General features: G+C 44.2%; 1 protein-coding gene across 6 annotated transcripts in view; it reads right to left on the bottom strand.

Moving 5' to 3' along the window:
• LOC115102241 (plasma membrane calcium-transporting ATPase 3-like) overlaps nt 1-17,209 on the bottom strand; it is a 35,345-nt gene that overhangs the window by 14,750 nt on the left and 3,386 nt on the right. For 3 of the 6 annotated variants that reach the window (XM_065005380.1, XM_065005382.1, XM_065005384.1), the window contains exons 3-18: nt 15,552-15,749; nt 15,000-15,257; nt 14,580-14,705; nt 10,576-10,707; nt 7,316-7,366; nt 6,937-6,975; nt 6,373-6,534; nt 5,973-6,187; nt 5,483-5,725; nt 4,915-5,156; nt 4,240-4,474; nt 3,496-3,675; nt 3,257-3,344; nt 3,047-3,153; nt 2,539-2,730; nt 1,159-1,372 (exon numbers count right to left, since the gene is read on the bottom strand). In XM_065005380.1, coding sequence (XP_064861452.1) covers nt 1,159-1,372; nt 2,539-2,730; nt 3,047-3,153; nt 3,257-3,344; nt 3,496-3,675; nt 4,240-4,474; nt 4,915-5,156; nt 5,483-5,725; nt 5,973-6,187; nt 6,373-6,534; nt 6,937-6,975; nt 7,316-7,366; nt 10,576-10,707; nt 14,580-14,705; nt 15,000-15,257; nt 15,552-15,749 — 2,682 coding nt within the window. The remainder of the gene's footprint in view (nt 1-1,158; nt 1,373-2,538; nt 2,731-3,046; nt 3,154-3,256; nt 3,345-3,495; nt 3,676-4,239; nt 4,475-4,914; nt 5,157-5,482; nt 5,726-5,972; nt 6,188-6,372; nt 6,535-6,936; nt 6,976-7,315; nt 7,367-10,575; nt 10,708-14,579; nt 14,706-14,999; nt 15,258-15,551; nt 15,750-17,209) is intronic. The other 3 variants (XM_065005381.1, XM_065005383.1, XM_065005385.1) reach the window with 1 other exon arrangement.

Genomic DNA, 17,209 nt, shown 5'->3' with positions numbered 1-17,209 from the left:
GTCTCCGTTCCTCCTCCAGTCTCCAGTCCCTCCTCCCATCTCCAGCCTCTGTCTCTCCTCCCATCTTCAGTCTCATCCCTCATCCCTCCTCCCATCTCCAGTCTCTCCTCCCATCTCCAGTCTCACCCTCCTCCCATCTCCAGTCTCCATCCCTCCTCCTCCCATCTCCAGTCTCCATCCCTCCTCCCATCTCCAGTCTCCATCTCCAGCCTCCATCCCTCCTCCCATCTCCAGTCTCCATCCCTGTCCCTCCTCCCATCTCAGCCTCCATCCCTCCTCCCATCTCCAGTCCCTCCCATCTCCAGTCTCTGTCCCTCTCCCATCTCCAGTCTCCGTCCCTCCTCCCATCTCCAGTCTCCATCCCTCCTCCCATCTCCAGTCTCTGTCCCTCCTCCCATCTCCAGTCCCCATCCCTCCTCCCATCTCCAGTCTCCGTCCCTCCCAACTCCAGTCTCTGTCCCTCCTCCCATCTCCAGTCTCCGTCCCTCCCATCTCCAGTCTCCATCCCTCCTCCCATCTCCAGTCTCCGTACCCTCCTCCCATCTCCAGTCTCCGTCCCTCCTCTCATCTCCAGTCTCCGTTCCTCCTCCAGTCCCCGTCCCTCCTCCCATCTCCAGTCTCCGTCCCTCCTCTCATCTCCAGTCTCCGTTCCTCCTCCAGTCTCCGTCCCTCCTCCCATCTCCAGCCTCTGTCTCTCCTCCCATCTTCAGTCTCATCCCTCATCCCTCCTCCCATCTCCAGTCTCCGTCCCTCCTCCCATCTCCAGCCTCTGTCTCTCCTCCCATCTCTAGTCTCACCCATCCTCCCATCTCCAGTCTCCATCCCTCCTCCCATCTCCAGTCTCCATCCCTCCTCCCATCTCATCCCTTCTCCCATCTCCAGTCTCCGTCCCTCCTCCCATCTCCAGCCTCTGTCTCTCCTCCCATCTCTAGTCTCACCCATCCTCCCATCTCCAGTCTCCATCGCTCCTCCCATCTCATCCCTCCTCCCATCTCCAGTCTCCATACCTCCTCCCATCTCCATCCTCCATCCCTCCTCCCATATCCAGTCTCATCCCTTCTCCCATCTCCAGTCTCCATCCCTCCTCCCATCTCCACCTGTAGGCCCCTACCCTCCCCCTAGTCTCCAGTCTCCCACTTCCTCCTCCCCTGTGCGTACCTGCGAACAGCAGGGTGAAGATGATGGTGAGCTGGTAGATGGCGTGGCCCAGGATGTTCTTCATCATGGTCCGGGAGATGAGGGGGTTGTTGCGGCCGTAAGGCTTCCTCAGGAGCAGGGACTCAGTGGGTGGTTCGGTGGCTAGGGCCAGGGATGCAAAGGTGTCCATGATCAGGTTCACCCATAACATCTGGACAGCCTTCAAGGGAGAATCCTGGAGGGGGGAGAGAGAGGGAGGTAACAAGGAGAGAGGCAGAGAGGTAAAGAGGGAGAGAGGTAGGGAGAGATCATTTAGCTTTAAAGCTTGTTTGGGATGTCCGTAGACCGTTACCTACACTACTGTTCAAAAGTTTGGGGTCATCGCAAAACACCAGTCTCAACGTCAACAGTGAAGAGGATGCTGGCCTTCTAGGCAGAGTTCCTCTGTCCAGTGTCTGTGTTCTTTTGCCCATCTTAATATTTTATTTTTATTGGCCAGCCTGAGATATGGATTTTTCTTTGCAACTCTGCCTAGAAGCCCAGCATCCTGGAGTCGCCTCTTCACTGTTGACGTTGAGACTGGTGTTTTGCGGGTACTATTTATTGAAGCTGCCAGTTGAGCACTTGTGAGGCATCTGTTTCTCAAATTAGACGCTCTAATATACTTGTCCTCTTGCTCAGTTGTGCACCGGGGCCTCCCACTCCTCTTTCTATTCTGGTTAGAGCCAGTTTGCTCTGTCTTTTGAAAGAAGTAGTACACAGCGTTGTACGAGATCTTCAGTTTCTTGGCAATTTCTCGCATGGAATTGCCTTCATTTCTCAGAACAAGAATAGACTGACGAGTTTCTTAAGAAAGGTCTTTGTTTCTCTTCATTTTGAGCCTGTAATCAAACCCACAAATGCTGATGCTCCAGATACTCAACTAGTCTAAAAAAGGCCAGTTGTATTGCTTATTTAATCAGAACAACAGTTTTCAGCTGTGCTAACATAATTGCAAAAGGGGTTTCTAATGATCAATTAGCCTTTTAAAATGATAAATTTGGATTAGCTAACACAATGTGCCATTGGAACACAGGAGTGATGGTTGCTGATAATGGGCCTCTGTACGCCTACGTAGATATTCCATTAAAAATCTGCCGTTTCCAGCTACAATAGTAATTTACAACATTAACAATGTCTACACTGTATTTTGGATCAATTTGATGTTATTTTAATGGACAAAAAATGAGCTTTTCTTTCAAAAACAAGGAAATGTATAAGTGACCCCAAACTTTTGAACAGTAGTGTATATCTTTGACCATTTCCTAGTGAGTTACTTACAGTAAGTGGTCCATTTGTAATTTACACAACAGTGAATTGTGGTGTGGTGTGGAGTGCGAGAGTCAGAGATGGAGTGAGTACCTGTGTGATACAGGCGCCGGTGAAGGCCACGATGACAGCCACCACGTTGACAGTGAGCTGGAACTGGAGGAACTTGGAGATGCTGTCATAGACGTTGCGGCCCCACATGACCGCCTTCACAATGCTAGAGAAGTTGTCATCAGTCAGGATGATGTCAGAGGCTTCCTTGGCTACGTCAGTACCAGCGATGCCCTACACAGAGCCACAAAAAAAGAGCCACTTTAAATGTACACTGTTTTGAAAAGTATTCACAGGTCTCACATTAAAAAACAATACATGTCAGTAATACCTACTTATGTGTATGATAGTTACATAGTAGTAGTGTACTGTAAGTACTAATGTAACAATACTAAAGTACATACCATGCCTATGTAACTATATTGTAAATACATAGGGTACATTTAGTGAAATGTAGCGTTAAGTATGGGATTTAATATCTCCCCAAATGTACTAAAATTACTAAAGATGTGTCATCATCATCATCATCATCATCATTTACATGACTCACCATGGCAAAGCCAACATCGGCCTTCTTCAGGGCAGGTCCGTCGTTTGTCCCGTCCCCTGTCACTGCCACTACCTGCCGCTGCTCCAGTACAGTGCTGTCTATGATGCCTGCAGGAAGAGAAAGTTATCATTGGAAATGATACAGCTGCATGGTTTACCATCTGTTTACAAAAATAGTACTGTAGCTTTGAGTGGAGTGTCTCTGACCCACCTTTGACCAGTGTATGTTTGTCTGTAGGTGAAGACCTAGCCAGAACTCTTAGCTTGGGCCAAACCTTATCAATGCGCTCCTGCTCAACCTGTAAGAAATAAAGATTGTATTATAGGGGTATCCACAGAAACGGTTTAGTCTTGTAACACTGAGTTATTGAAGCTAATGAATTGAGTCAGGGCACTTGCATTTTTTGTCAGTAAAAGAGTATCAAACAACACATGAATGATGAACTCTACCTCTCCTTTCTCATTTCTGATTCGTCGGTTGAATTCCTTCCCGTCTATGCACAGGAAGTCATCCCCAGGCTGGATGATGCCACACTTGGCAGCGATGGCGCGTGCTGTGTTGATGTTGTCACCTGTCACCATACGCACGGTGATACCTGCCCGCTGGCATTTCTTGATAGCATCTGGGACCTGGTTAGAAAAGACACCAGAGTTTTGCTAAAGCCTTGGCACACCCTCTTACTTGCTGATGTACATGATACTACAGAGAAATGATTGAATATTTACTAAACCTACAACTATAACAAAACCTATCATTTGGAAACACAGAATTAAAATATTGCAACATTGTGATTTGTCAAAATGATCAGTGACAAAAAATCAAGGTACTGGAACAATGTTCCTTGTTAGTTGTCGCATTCCAGTCTGTTGACAGACGCTACGGTGCCATTTATGTTTTGTGCGTCTGTCCATGAGAGATTACAATACCTATAACTATATACCTACAGTATAACAAAATCTGTTGTGTCATCCTACTGTGCCAACCCTTCCATAAGGGCAAGCTTCTCCCCACTCTAATCCTAGGTTTTTACAAGTTCTTATTTAGACATTTTTCAACAGAATTATCCACTTGAAATGAAGAGCAAGTAACAGGCAATTGTCATCCCTGTGGAAAAACTCCACTCCAAATCTACCTACATCTGTGAAAACAAATGCACCCCAATAGAGAATCCCTCTGCGTAAGTTCTTGGTTACCTCTGGGCGGACAGGGTCCTCGATGCCCACCACTGTGATACAGATGAGGTCACTGACAATGCCAGCCTCGTTCTCCCAGTCGGGCTCAGGGCTGGCCGGCAGGTCCTTGTAGGCCACGCAGATGGTGCGCAGGCCGTCGCAGGCCATGGGCTCGATCACCTTCTTCACCATCTCATCCCTGTCCCGCGGGCGGAAACCTCGTGGATCGCCACCACCAGCCATGATAGAGGAGCATCTGACAGACAGAGAGTCAGGACACAGATGCTCTGTATGTTAGGGCACAATATTCATGTTTGTCATTTTGTTTTGATCATCAATTCTCATTCAAGGCCCACTTTATCTTGAGGCCCCTACCACCCCTTTCTCTATCAAAGCTGTAGCCTCTATCAAATCCAACTTTGGGCTTTATTCAATCCGTATTGCGGAAGTTCCGCATTACAGCGTGATTTAAATTTAAAGGCAATGTTCTCACGTTAGAGACTGCATTCACGGTAAATGCTGCATATGTTGGGCTCAATCGGAATCTACCTTTACAATTCTATCAAGCTTCAGCAGTAGGGATTGAATAGAGCCCTTTATTTGTATGCCTGATTCACAGGGAAACTACTTTTCCTACTTGTCATGACAAGGCAGGCAGACAAGGCAGGCCGTCTCCAGCCTGAAAGTCAGACTCACTTCTTGAGCAGGATCTCAGAGGCCCCCTTGCTGTAGAGGCGGAAGGATCCATCAGGCAGCTGCACCACTGTGCTCATGGACTTGCGCACAGAGTTGAAGGTGTAGACCTTGTAGAGCTTCTCCTCAGGGATCTGTTCCCTCACAGGGGCATAGTCCCTCTTCAGGTCCAGGATGAAGCCAAGTAGGGCACACTCTGTCTTGTTGCCCACCTGCTTGGGTAGGCCTCCCTCCTTATCCGGGGGCTAAAAGATGAAGATACCATGTTTTTGCTCAATACGTGTGGAGGAAAAAGACAGAATAGGAGACTGGGCAAAACGCACATTTGTATGTACATTTGTATGTAAATTCTGAATTCTATGAATGGTTTATATATGTTGGGTTAACATGAACAAAATACATTTCCATCCAAATGGCCAATAAAGATGTAAATGTCTTTGCGAGTTAACCAGAAAATAACCAGAAAAGATCAAGTTGTGTCCCTTTACCATTCCGCATTGCAGACATTAAAATGTGGGAGCATTCAACAATGTGCAAGTATCTATCGATCTTTCCTAATCCACCCTCTCACCATAATCTTGGAGGTGTAGGCGCTGTTTACAGCTATGGCATTGACGAGCGTGTCCAGCACTTTAGGATTCATCTGGTCAGGGTGTGGGACCTTGTGGAAGTGCTGGTCGCCCGCGTAGGCCTGCACCACGGTCATTCGGTTGGTAGTGAGGGTGCCTGTCTTGTCGGAGCAGATGGCCGTGGCATTGCCCATGGTCTCACAGGCATCCAGGTGGCGCACCAAGTTATTGTCCTTCATCATTTTCTACAGGGAAGGAGGAGGAAACAGACGGAGATGGATCTTACTGTTAGGCCTCCACCTGAGAAACTACAATACAATTCAGCTGCATGTACAATATATAGTATAGTGTAATTGTGCCTTGATTTTGCCATATGGGGGATATTCGAGGAAAAACACAATTTAACATGATTGTCACATAATGTCTACAGCAGCGCGCACGCAGACAAGCACTTACGCACGCACGCACACACACACAGTTTATTACCCTTACCTTGACAGAGTAGGCCAGTGATATAGTAACAGCCAGTGGCAGCCCCTCAGGCACAGCCACCACCAGCACTGTGACGCCGATGATGAAGAACTTGACAAAGTACTGCACATAGACGGGGGTACACTCAGTGAGCCACTCCCGGCCCTGCACCACAAAGGTCTCAATCACAAAGTACATCACCAGGATGATCACTGTGATGGCTGACATGACCAGACCTGAGGAAGAGGACAGACAGACACACAGACATGGCTACTTAGATCAAAGAACAATGTGAAGAGTTTGTCGGTAGTAGAGTATGCACTGCTAGCCAACCTTGTGCATACACAGGTCAAGTCAGAGTGAACAAGCAGGCCAGCAAAAAATTGATTATGAATGCTGAACGTTTAGAATCAGACCTCACCTGCCTTCCCGATCTGCACGGCCAGTTTAGTGAGTTTGCCCTGGAGCACAGACTTCTCTTTTTTAGGCACGTTGCCCTTTTTCTTCTCCCCTTCCACCTCCCCACCTTCAGCGCTCTTCAGGGGCTGCATCTCCATGGCAACAGCCTCATCCTGTTTCTTGGCTAAGGTTGGGGGTTGTCACAAAGTTAGGGAGTGGTTAGGACGGTTAGAGAAAAGCCAAGAGGTCTAGTGAGCGTTATCGGCACAAAATGGCTGCCATGCTTCCCCCAGGTGGGTTCTACGGCTACAGTATGCAACTGTAACAGGATGTAAAGCACTTATGATACCTAATGAGGCCTGTAAACATACAACCCGTTATTATCAAACGTACAGGTAATATGTTTTCAACATAAATCAAGATATTGCTTCCATCTTATTTGAGAAGTAAAATGTTTTAAAATATTTTGTATAAATTATTACCTCATGCCATCTGTTGTTTGCATAGTTCCCCAAAGGATTTACATAAAGTAACCTACTTGAAATTATGGATGATTCCTCTGCTTTGGAATCCCCCTGTTTCTTACCTTTGTTCTGATTGTTTTCCAGTGTCCCGTCTTGCTTGCCTGAGATTAGGCGAGAGAGAGAGAAATATCTAGACTGATACAGCTGAATGTGACAGACATATTGCTGCATGGGAGGCAAACATTGCTCCCATTTTAACCCCCCTAAAGGAGTAAAAATCGAATGGGAAAATGAATAGACAAAATGAAAGTGACAGAAACGTGTGAAGAAATCGCAACGACTTATATAAACATGTTAAACTTACTTTTCAAAATATTTTACAGTTTGTTATTTTTTTTCTCCAATTACATTAGGGGTCCACAATGTCCCATGGGAGTCCCATGGAATATCTCTAGCAAACCCCTTCACCAATCTAACTAGTCTAGTAGGGGAAACACCTACCATTCGTGATGCTGATCTGTTTTGCTTCGACTGCAGGGGTATTATTGCCCTCTGATGAGATAGTGGTTTGGGATTTGAGATAGGGACAGGGACAATAAGAGATTTTATCAAATTAAGAGACAAAAACAATCAAAACAGTAAAAAGGATGAGCAACAGAAACAACAAACAAGGAATGAAAAAAAATGAATGTACGAGACCTCAGGAGCAGCAAATAAGTAAACCATTGCATCATGTCTCTCTGTGGTCTTCATTGTGAAGCTTGGTCCTATAACCAGAGGCTTCCCCCTCTGCGTAACCCCATCCCCATCTTGCTCTCCCTCTTTCCATTGCATCATGTCTCTCTGTGGTCTTCATTGTGAAGCTTGGTCCTATAACCAGAGGCTTCACCCTCTGTGTAACCCCGTCCCCATCTTGCTCTCCCTCTTTCCATTGCATCATGTCTCGCTGTGGTCTTCATTGTGAAGCTTGGTCCTATAACCAGAGGCTTCCCCCTCTGTGTAACCCCATCCCCATCTTGCTTTCCCTCTTTCCATTGCATCATGTCTCTCTGTGGTCTTCATTGTGAAGCTTGGTCCTATAACCAGAGGCTTCCCCCTCTGTGTAACCCCATCCCCATCTTGCTCTCCCTCTTTCCATTGCATCATGTCTCTCTGTGGTCTTCATTGTGAAGCTTGGTCCTATAACCAGAGGCTTCCCCCTCTGTGTAACCCCATCCCCATCTTGCTCTCCCTCTTTCCATTGCATCATGTCTCTCTGTGGTCTTCATTGTGAAGCTTGGTCCTATAACCAGAGGCTTCCCCCTCTGTGTAACCCCATCCCCATCTTGCTCTCCCTCTTTCCATTGCATCATGTCTCTCTGTGGTCTTCATTGTGAAGCTTGGTCCTATAACCAGAGGCTTCCCCCTCTGTGTAACCCCATCCCCATCTTGCTCTCCCTCTTTCCATTGCATCATGTCTCTCTGTGGTCTTCATTGTGAAGCTTGGTCCTATAACCAGAGGCTTCCCCCTCTGTGTAACCCCATCCCCATCTTGCTCTCCCTCTTTCCATTCAAGTATTGATTGCTTTGCAGACTCCTATGCTTTTAGATATAATTATTAAGCAGCTAGCTACCACTCTTCATATCAAGGAGAGGGAGACAGGGAGAAAAGACTCTGCCCATGTACTGTAAATGCACACTGTACAGTTCAGAGATGCTCTGCTCTCTCTTTCTCATAAGCAGAAGGAACATCAGGCCTTGAATGACACAGCTTAATGGAGCATCTCTTCAATACACCTATTGAAACTGCCAATGCATGATACTTATATACATATGTCTGTGTATATATAGTATAAGAAACAGACATTGTGAGTCAATCATATGTAAATACATCCATGTATATATGAAAAGTTCATTTCCAAAACGTTATATGCACACATTTGTGTTTTTTCATCAGAAGTGAATGCTTATGGGTGTTTAGAATATCACTGGTCTCATATTTTGGTTCATATATTTTAGATGTGCATTAAAATTAGTTTAGTTGCAAAACGATATACAATTGAAGTTGGAAGTTTACATACACTTAGGTTGGAATCATTAAAACTTGTTTTTCAACCACTCCACAAAGTTCTTGTTAACAAACTATAGTTTTGGCAAGTCGGTTAGGACATCTAGTTTCTACAAAAAATTGTGGAAGTCTCTTTCATCCTTGGGAGCAATTTCCAAACACCTGAAGGTACCACGTTCATCTGTACAAACAATAATACGCAGACTAAAGCCAGACTACAGTTTGCAACTGCACATGGGGATAAAGATTATACTTTTTGCAGAAATGTCCTCTGGTCCGATGAAAAAAAACTGTTTGGCCATAATGACAATCGTTATGTTTGGAGGAAAAAGGGGGAGGCTTGCAAGCCGAAGAACACCATCCCAACCGTGAAGCACGGGGGTGGCAGCATCATGTTGTGCGGGTGCTTTGCTGCAGGAGGGACTGGTGCACTTCACAAAATAGATGGCATCATGAGACAGGAAAATTATGTGGCTATATTGAAGAAACATCTCAAGACAGTCAGGAAGTTAAAGCTTGGTCGGAAATGGTTCTTCCAAATGGACAATGACCTCAAGCATACTTCCAAAGTTGTGACAAAATGGCTTAAAGCCAACAAAGTCAAGGTATTGGAGTGGCCATCACAAATCCCTGACATCAATCCTATAGAAATTTTGTGGGCAGAACTGAAAAAGCGTGTGCGAGCAAGGAGGCCTGCAAACCTGACTCAGTTACACCAGCTCTGTCAGGAGGAATGGGCCAAAATTTGCCTAACTTATTGTGGGAAGCTTGTGGAAGGCTACCCGAAACGTTTGACCCAAGTTAAGCAATTGAAAGGCAATGCTACCCAATACTAATTGAGTGTATGTAAACTTCTGACCCACTGGGAATGTGATGAAAGAAATAAAAGCTGAAATAAATAATTCTCTCTACTATTATTCTGACATTTCACATTCTTAAAATAAAGTGGTGATCCTAACTGACCTAAGACAGGGAATTATTACTAGGATTAAATGTCAGGAATTGTTAAAAAAAAAGAGTTTAAATGTATTTGGCTAAGGTGTATTTAAACTTCCGACTTCAACTGTATATCCATTGTTTAGCTGGAATGGATTGTTCATATCCTGTATAATTAACATATAAATTCAACTCATCATAAATCTAGCCTGAGGCTATAGTCTTTGGTTAGAGTTAGGCCTCGTCCCAAATGGCACCCTATTCCCTATTATAGCGCAGTACTTTTGACAAGAACACAGATCTCATATTACTGTATTGATACAGTTTCAAAGATATAACAAAAAATGTATGTCACAAATGTATCATTTGTACAGTTGTAATTATTGTCACATTTGACTGTGTAAAACCTTGCACTGCTACTTTTGTCTCTGAGAGAGAGGAGGATATATCTAATTTTGCAACAAAATGTGATTGTCTCTCTGAAATAAAACCATCAATTGATAGATTTTTAACAAATACTTGTCTGTCATTGAACATGTCATGATTAGATATGGAAAAAAACACACCAATCACTTTCAATAAGTTCTTAAAAAAAGCTAATTTACTAACATTTCTGAAAATGGATATATAGCGTTTTGGAACTAAACTCTTCATATCCATTTTAAGCATCCCTGGTATATGTATTGTGTTTCAAATATATTATATTTGCTTCATACTCACAAAAATTATACCGAACGTCTTAATGACATTACACCTTCAGCCTGTCTTATTATCTTACCTTTCTTGTCTTTCTTCTCATCCTCCCCCTCCCCCTCTCCAGCCCCCAGTAGAGTGAAGATGATTCCAGTTTGAGAGTTGATCCCCACAGCAGTAACTAGCATCTTTCCTGAACCTTCCATCACATGAGTTCCTAAAGGGATACAAAGATGAAATTCCTAAATAGACATGGGAATAACCCTTCACTTTTCCCACATTTTTTTAAACGTTGCAGCCTTATTATAAAATTGATTAAATTATTTGTTTGTTTTTCCCTCAGCAATCTACACACCCCATAATGAGAAAGCAAAAACAGGTTTTTAGACATTTATGCCAATTTTTGAAGAAAAAAAACCCAGGAAACATCACATTTACATAAGCATTCAGAACCTTTACTCAGTACTTTTTTGAAGGACCTTTGCCAGCGATTACAGCCTCGAGTCTTCTTCGGTATGATGCTACAAGCTTGGCACACCTGTATTTGGGGAGTTTCTCCCATTCTTCTCTGCAGATCCTCTCAAACTCTGTCAGTTTGGATGGGGAGCATCGCTGCACAGCTATTTTCAGGTCTCTCCAGAGATGTTTGATCGGGTTCAAGTCTGGGCTCTGGCTGGGCCACTCAAGGACATTCAGAGACTTGTCTGAAGTCACTCCTGCGTTGTCTTGGCTATGTGCTTAAGGCCGTTGTCCTGTTGGATGGTGAACCTTCACCCCAGTCTGAGGTCCCGAGTGCTCTGGAGCAGGTTTTCATCAAGGATCTCTGTACTCTGCCCCGTTCATCTTTCCCTTGATCCTGACTAGTCTTGCAGTCCCTGCCACTGAAAGGGTCTGAATACTTATTTAAATAAGGGACTTCTGTTTTTATTTTGAATAAATTTGCTTTGTCATTATGGGGTATTGTGCTTAAATTGATGAGGGGGAAAAATGATTTAATACATTTTAGAATAAGGCTGTAACATAACAAAATGTGTAAAAAGTGAAGAGGTCTGAATACTTCCGAATGCACTGTATTAATCATGTCGCACCTCAAACAGAAGGGAGAATTTCCATTAATATTGTTTGCAATCAATATGCTGTTCAAAGAAGGTTATTGTGGAAAAATCTGTGTTTATTTCTATGATGTAGACATAGTGGACTGCTAAGTTCACATTACACAGTGACGTCATCTTCGCTGAGACCTAAAAGCCAATTCTCATTCCTGGAGTGACAAGCTCGACTCTTGTTCTAGAGTTTTGAATGGTTGGCTTGAGTGTGGTGTGCAGTTGGGAAGGCAGGTTGGAATCCAGAGGCAACGCAGAATTACACTCACCAATTACACTCTGGAGCTACTGCAGTTTGTGTTTTTAATCACTGAGTAAGGTCACTTTCCTCTGTTTCACCTACTGACCGGTGATCTAATTACTTTGTACAGCAGAGCTCCATTATATTCCCATTAATTAAAATACTTTATCACAAGAGACCAGGAGTTGTTCAATAACAGTGTTCACACTGCCTAATACCAGGGAGTGGAATAGCTCAGAATACTGCTAAATATGTTTGATGTTGATGATTGCTTACATATGTAATGGCTTGGGACTGTTATGAACTTGTGCACTAAACCACAGCATGAAAATGGTTATAACAAGTAAAGTGAATGTATTTTAACTGGAACTGATACATTCTTATCGGCAGACTCAGCAGCCTTGGTTTCTCTAATGACTGCCTCGCCTGGTTCACTAACTACTTCTCAGATAGAGTTCAGTGTGTCAAATTGGAGGGCCTGTTGTCCGGACCTCTGGCAGTCTCTATGGGGGTGCCACAGGGTTCAATTCTCGGTCCGACTCTTTTCTCTGTATACATCAATGATGTCGTTCTTGCTGCTGGTGATTTTTTGATCCACCTCTACACAGACGACACCATTCTGTATACCTCTGGCCCTTCTTTGGACACTGTGTTAACAAACCTCCAGACGAGCTTCAACGCCATAAAACACTCCTTCCGTGGCCCCCAACTGCTCTTAAATGCTAGTAAAACTAAATGCCTGCTCTTCAACCGATCACTGTCCGCACCCGCCCGCCCAACTTGCATCACTACTCTGGACGGTTCAGACTTAGAATATGTGGACAACTATAAATACCTAGGTGTCTGGCTAGACTGTAAACTCTCCTTCCAGACTCACATTAAGCATCTCCAATCCAAAGTTAAATCTAGAATCGGCTTCCTATTTCGCAAACAAAGCCTCCTTCACTCATTCTGCCAAACTTACCCTCGTAAAACTGACTATCCTACCGATCCTTGACTTTGTCATTTACAAATTATCCTCCAACAATCTACTCAGTAAATTGGATGCCGTCTATCACAGTGCCATCCGTTTTGTCATCAAAGCCCCATATATTACCCACCACTGCAGCCTGTATGCTCTCGTTGGCTGGTCCTCGCTACATATTTGTCGCCAAACCCACTGGCTCCAGGTCATCTATAAGTCTTTGCTAGGTATAGCTCCGCCTTATCTCAGCTCACTGGTCACCATAACAACACCCACCCGTAGCACACGCTCCAGTAGGTATTTTTCACTGGTCCTCCCCAAAGCCACGACCTAAGTTGTCCGCCTTTCCTTCCAGTTCTCTGCTGTCAATGACAGGAAAGAATTGCAAAAATCACTGTAGTTGGAGACTTATATCTCACTCACTAACCTTAAGTGTCAGCTGTTAGAGCAGCATACCGATCACTGCAGCTGTACACAGCCCATCTGCAAATAGTCCATCCAATCAACTACCTACCTCATCCCCAAATTTATTTGTATTTTTCTGCTCTTTTGCACACCAGTATTTCTACTTGGACATCATAATCTGCACATATATCACTCCAGTGTAAATTGCTAAACTGTAATTACTTCGCCACTCTTAGCCTATTTATTGCCTTACCTCCTGACTTTATTTGCACACACTGTATATAGATTTTTCTATTGCGTTATTGACTGTACGTTTGTTTATCCCATGTGTAACTCTGTGTTGTTGTTTTTGTTGCACTTCTTTCCTTTATCTTGGCCAGGTTGCAATTGTAAATGAGACCTTGTTCTCAACTGGCCTACCTGGTTAAATAAAGGTGAAATAAATCAAATTAAAAATTTAAAATTCCACAGCATTTACAGAGTTTGCATTCATCCAATGTGTGGTGGCCTAAACATCAAGTGATGTATGAGCACCTCAAGAGGTAAGTGTGACAGATACTGGGAAAAAAAACAATCAATGGTAAGACAAGGGAATTGTGTATATTGATTGATAAAATCACATCATACATATTGCTGAACCTGCAGCTGAATTCTTTCAATATTTGATCTTCTGCACCATCACCAATGTGGATTAGGCTGCTACATCACCATCACAACAGCATGATTAATTTAGATCTCTGCATAGACCTAGCCTGGTGGACCTATGGAGTGAGTAGCAGAGTCCAGTTCCGAGTATCATTATTGGGTAGAGGATGAGTGAGGGTCCCCTGTGGGTCTAATGGATTCATGACCCGGTGCTCAGGATGCTGACCAGGGGCTACAATCCGATTAGCCCTGTCAGGCTCCAGGGAACAGGGAGGAGTCGCTCTCTCACTGGGAGAGGCAATGAGATTTCCCCTCTCGGCACTGCAGCCAGCACACAGAGACACAAAGTCGCCCTCCCCCACTCCTCTGCCCACTGACAGCACTCATCCTGCAGGCAGAAGCTACTGGCGCCCAACGGTAGTGTAAGTAGTGGCTCTGTTTTGAGTTGCATGTGTCATATCACAGCCAGTAAAAGGGAATGTTTCAATTTGATAGTATGCTTAAGAGGCAGGTGTCAGCAGCACAACAAACTCCAATCACGGGTCAAAGACTAGTTAGATTGTTTCAACAGCATAGCTAACTAGCTAGCTAGCTTACTAGCTGGTTTACATAATCTACTATCTCTGTGATCAGAGACACACACAAACATACTGCACAGAGGCAAACACCTCTGGCATGGCCTCTTCCGCCCAACTGTAACATGACTACTGTATTATATGCAAACAACTCACCAGACAGCAACATGGGGTCCTTGTCAACAGACTTTTTTACATGGTCAGACTCTCCGGTCAGCGAGCTCTCATCGATCTTCAGGTCGTTGCCCTGTATCAGTATCCCATCAGCAGGCAGGAGATCACCTGTGTGGGAGTGGAAGCAGGAGGAGACAAGGGACCAGAGACTTATAAGGATCTATAAGGAATTATTAGGATCCAAACATCGTTATGACTGCTTAATAGCAATCTACACAAAACCAGATATGTTTAATGTATTATTTATGCATTTATGGTTGAGCTTTTATGAATGTTTGATTCTTAATAGACCTTCGGTAAGATACAGTCAAAGGAACTACAAATGCATTATACACAGGTAGCTACATAGCTAGTCCAACCAGGTATACTACATCAGGGGACTTCTCCTGATCCTGGACTGACCGTATTTGATTTGGGCCACATCCCCAACCACCATTTCAGCCACAGGGATCTGGATGACGGTGCCATTCCGCACCACGGCAAATCGCTGCTCCTGCTCAATGCGGCTCTGCAGCCCCCGGAACTGCTTCTCCTTGCTCCAGTCGTTAAAGGCCGTCACCAGCACTACGCATACGACAGACAGCAAGATGGCCGCGCCCTCAATCCAGCCAGCCTCCGCCTCGCCCTCGTCCTCTGCACCGGATGCCACATTCCCACACGCTGCAGAGAGAGAGAGAAATAGGAAGAAATATAGAGCAGAGAAAGAAAGAAAGAAAGGAGTGTGTGAGAGAGAGAGAGAGAGAGAGAGAGAGAGAGAGAGAGAGAGAGATAGGGCAGAGAAGTGAGGGAAGAGGGGACTCCGCTCACCTGATGAGTTACCTTAACTGAGAGAACTGAAAACCTGTGTTAACTCCCATAGCTAATGCCTAGGCTTTAGCTCAGAGGGCTAATTCATGCTTTATTAAGGCATGCGGAAGGCCAAAGTCTGATACCTGGACAGTCAGTCACACCTACCTTCGCTCTCCTCTCCAGGCGGTTGGTAGAAGGACAGTGCGAGGGAGATGATGGCAGCTATCTCTAGGATGATGAGAGTTACATCCTGTAGGGCCTCCCAGACCAGCTCCAGGAACGACTTGGCCTTCTTAGGAGGGATAAAGTTCTGGCCAAACACCTGGCCACGCTTCTCTAGGTCTGATGGGTTGTCCGATAGGCCTAGAGAGGACAGGGAATGCTGCTACTGAACATGGTGCATGGCATCCCTTCATCCACCTCACTGGATTTAATTTAAAACACTATTCGAGGGTATCAGAGTCTTGTGTGAATTCAGTAGGTAAGTGGGTAGTTAAGGAACTGTTGAAGATTACTGTAGAGTGAAACGTTATTTGGATGTTTTATCAGGATGCCTATATACGACCAAACATTTGTCAAATTGCAGGTCTCTGCCATGAATCTGAATCCGTTTCAACAAATCATGCTTCAGAAAATTAGTCTGTAACAGTTCATAATAGGGTTCATATTAGAAACGGGCCATAAAAAATACTGTTGTCATAAACAGTCATTACATTATATAGGACATGGTCATAGAACTTGAGATAGTTACAGTTTAGGCCATGTTTCTTACAGCCTTGTGTAGGCATTATGACAGAGCATTAAAATAACATGCTTTCAAAATGTCTACATTAGAGCAGACAAAACACAGCATAACCATCTTTCAATTACTTCTGTAAATACATTGCAATAGACTCACTCACATGAATCATATAACAGACATATAAATGTTTGAGTGTTGACACTGGGTGCTGGGTGCTCTTTTAGTAGAATGAGATAGATGGGGTGGGAATGGCACAGATGGCTAAGTCAGTGTGTGTCTGCTTCTCTGTGGGGTGTGTGCTCTGGCACACCCACCTCATGTCCTACCCTGCCAAACATCACCTGCTGCTACTGTCAACCCAGCCATCTCTCTCTCTCTCTCTCTCTCTCTCTCTCTCTCTCTCTGTCTCTTTTTCACCCAATCCCATTTGGGGGGTAGTCAAAATGTAGTCGCACTATAACCGAATTCAGAAATTATGTGTGAAACAGTCTGGTGATAAAAAGACACGTGAGTAGGAACATTTCAGGGCGATGAGATATGCAAATTAATAATTAATCTGACTCTCTGTGAAAAGTCACATTTTACTCATTCAGACAATATTCTCACAGTTGCCATGGTAATGAAAGGTTCATGAACAAATTCCCCTTCATCTCTCTAACTGAAACAGCCTACATTTATCTCTACTGAATTATAAAAATAGTTTTGTAATCATCATAAAAGTGTGCCGATATTAGAAGTTTGTTGAATCATAGGCGCTTGTATAATTTAACATAATCTAAAAAGTGACAAATTACATAATTTTAAACTATAATGGTGAAAATAAAGCAATACGCTGAAAACATTAACGGCTCATATAGTGGTTTGAACATCTCTCCTCAGGACTATTTTATGTTTGCTGCAGGAGGCCATGATGAATGAGAGGAGGTGTCTGTCTCTCTGCCTCACACCCACCAGATTGCTGATGCTTTTGTAGCTTAGCAACATAACATGAAAGCCTGTTCGGGCAGACTGAGTTGGGAATGCACAAATACAGATAGAAAACCAGGCGGATGAGGACAGTACAAATGAGGACATCTGGTAG

The sequence above is a fragment of the Oncorhynchus nerka genome, linkage group LG20 (genome assembly GCF_034236695.1).
Source record: "Oncorhynchus nerka isolate Pitt River linkage group LG20, Oner_Uvic_2.0, whole genome shotgun sequence".
NCBI classification, from domain to species: Eukaryota; Metazoa; Chordata; class Actinopteri; order Salmoniformes; family Salmonidae; genus Oncorhynchus; species Oncorhynchus nerka.
Note: the sequence above shows the minus strand (reverse complement) of the source record. Positions and strands in the feature narration are given on the sequence as shown.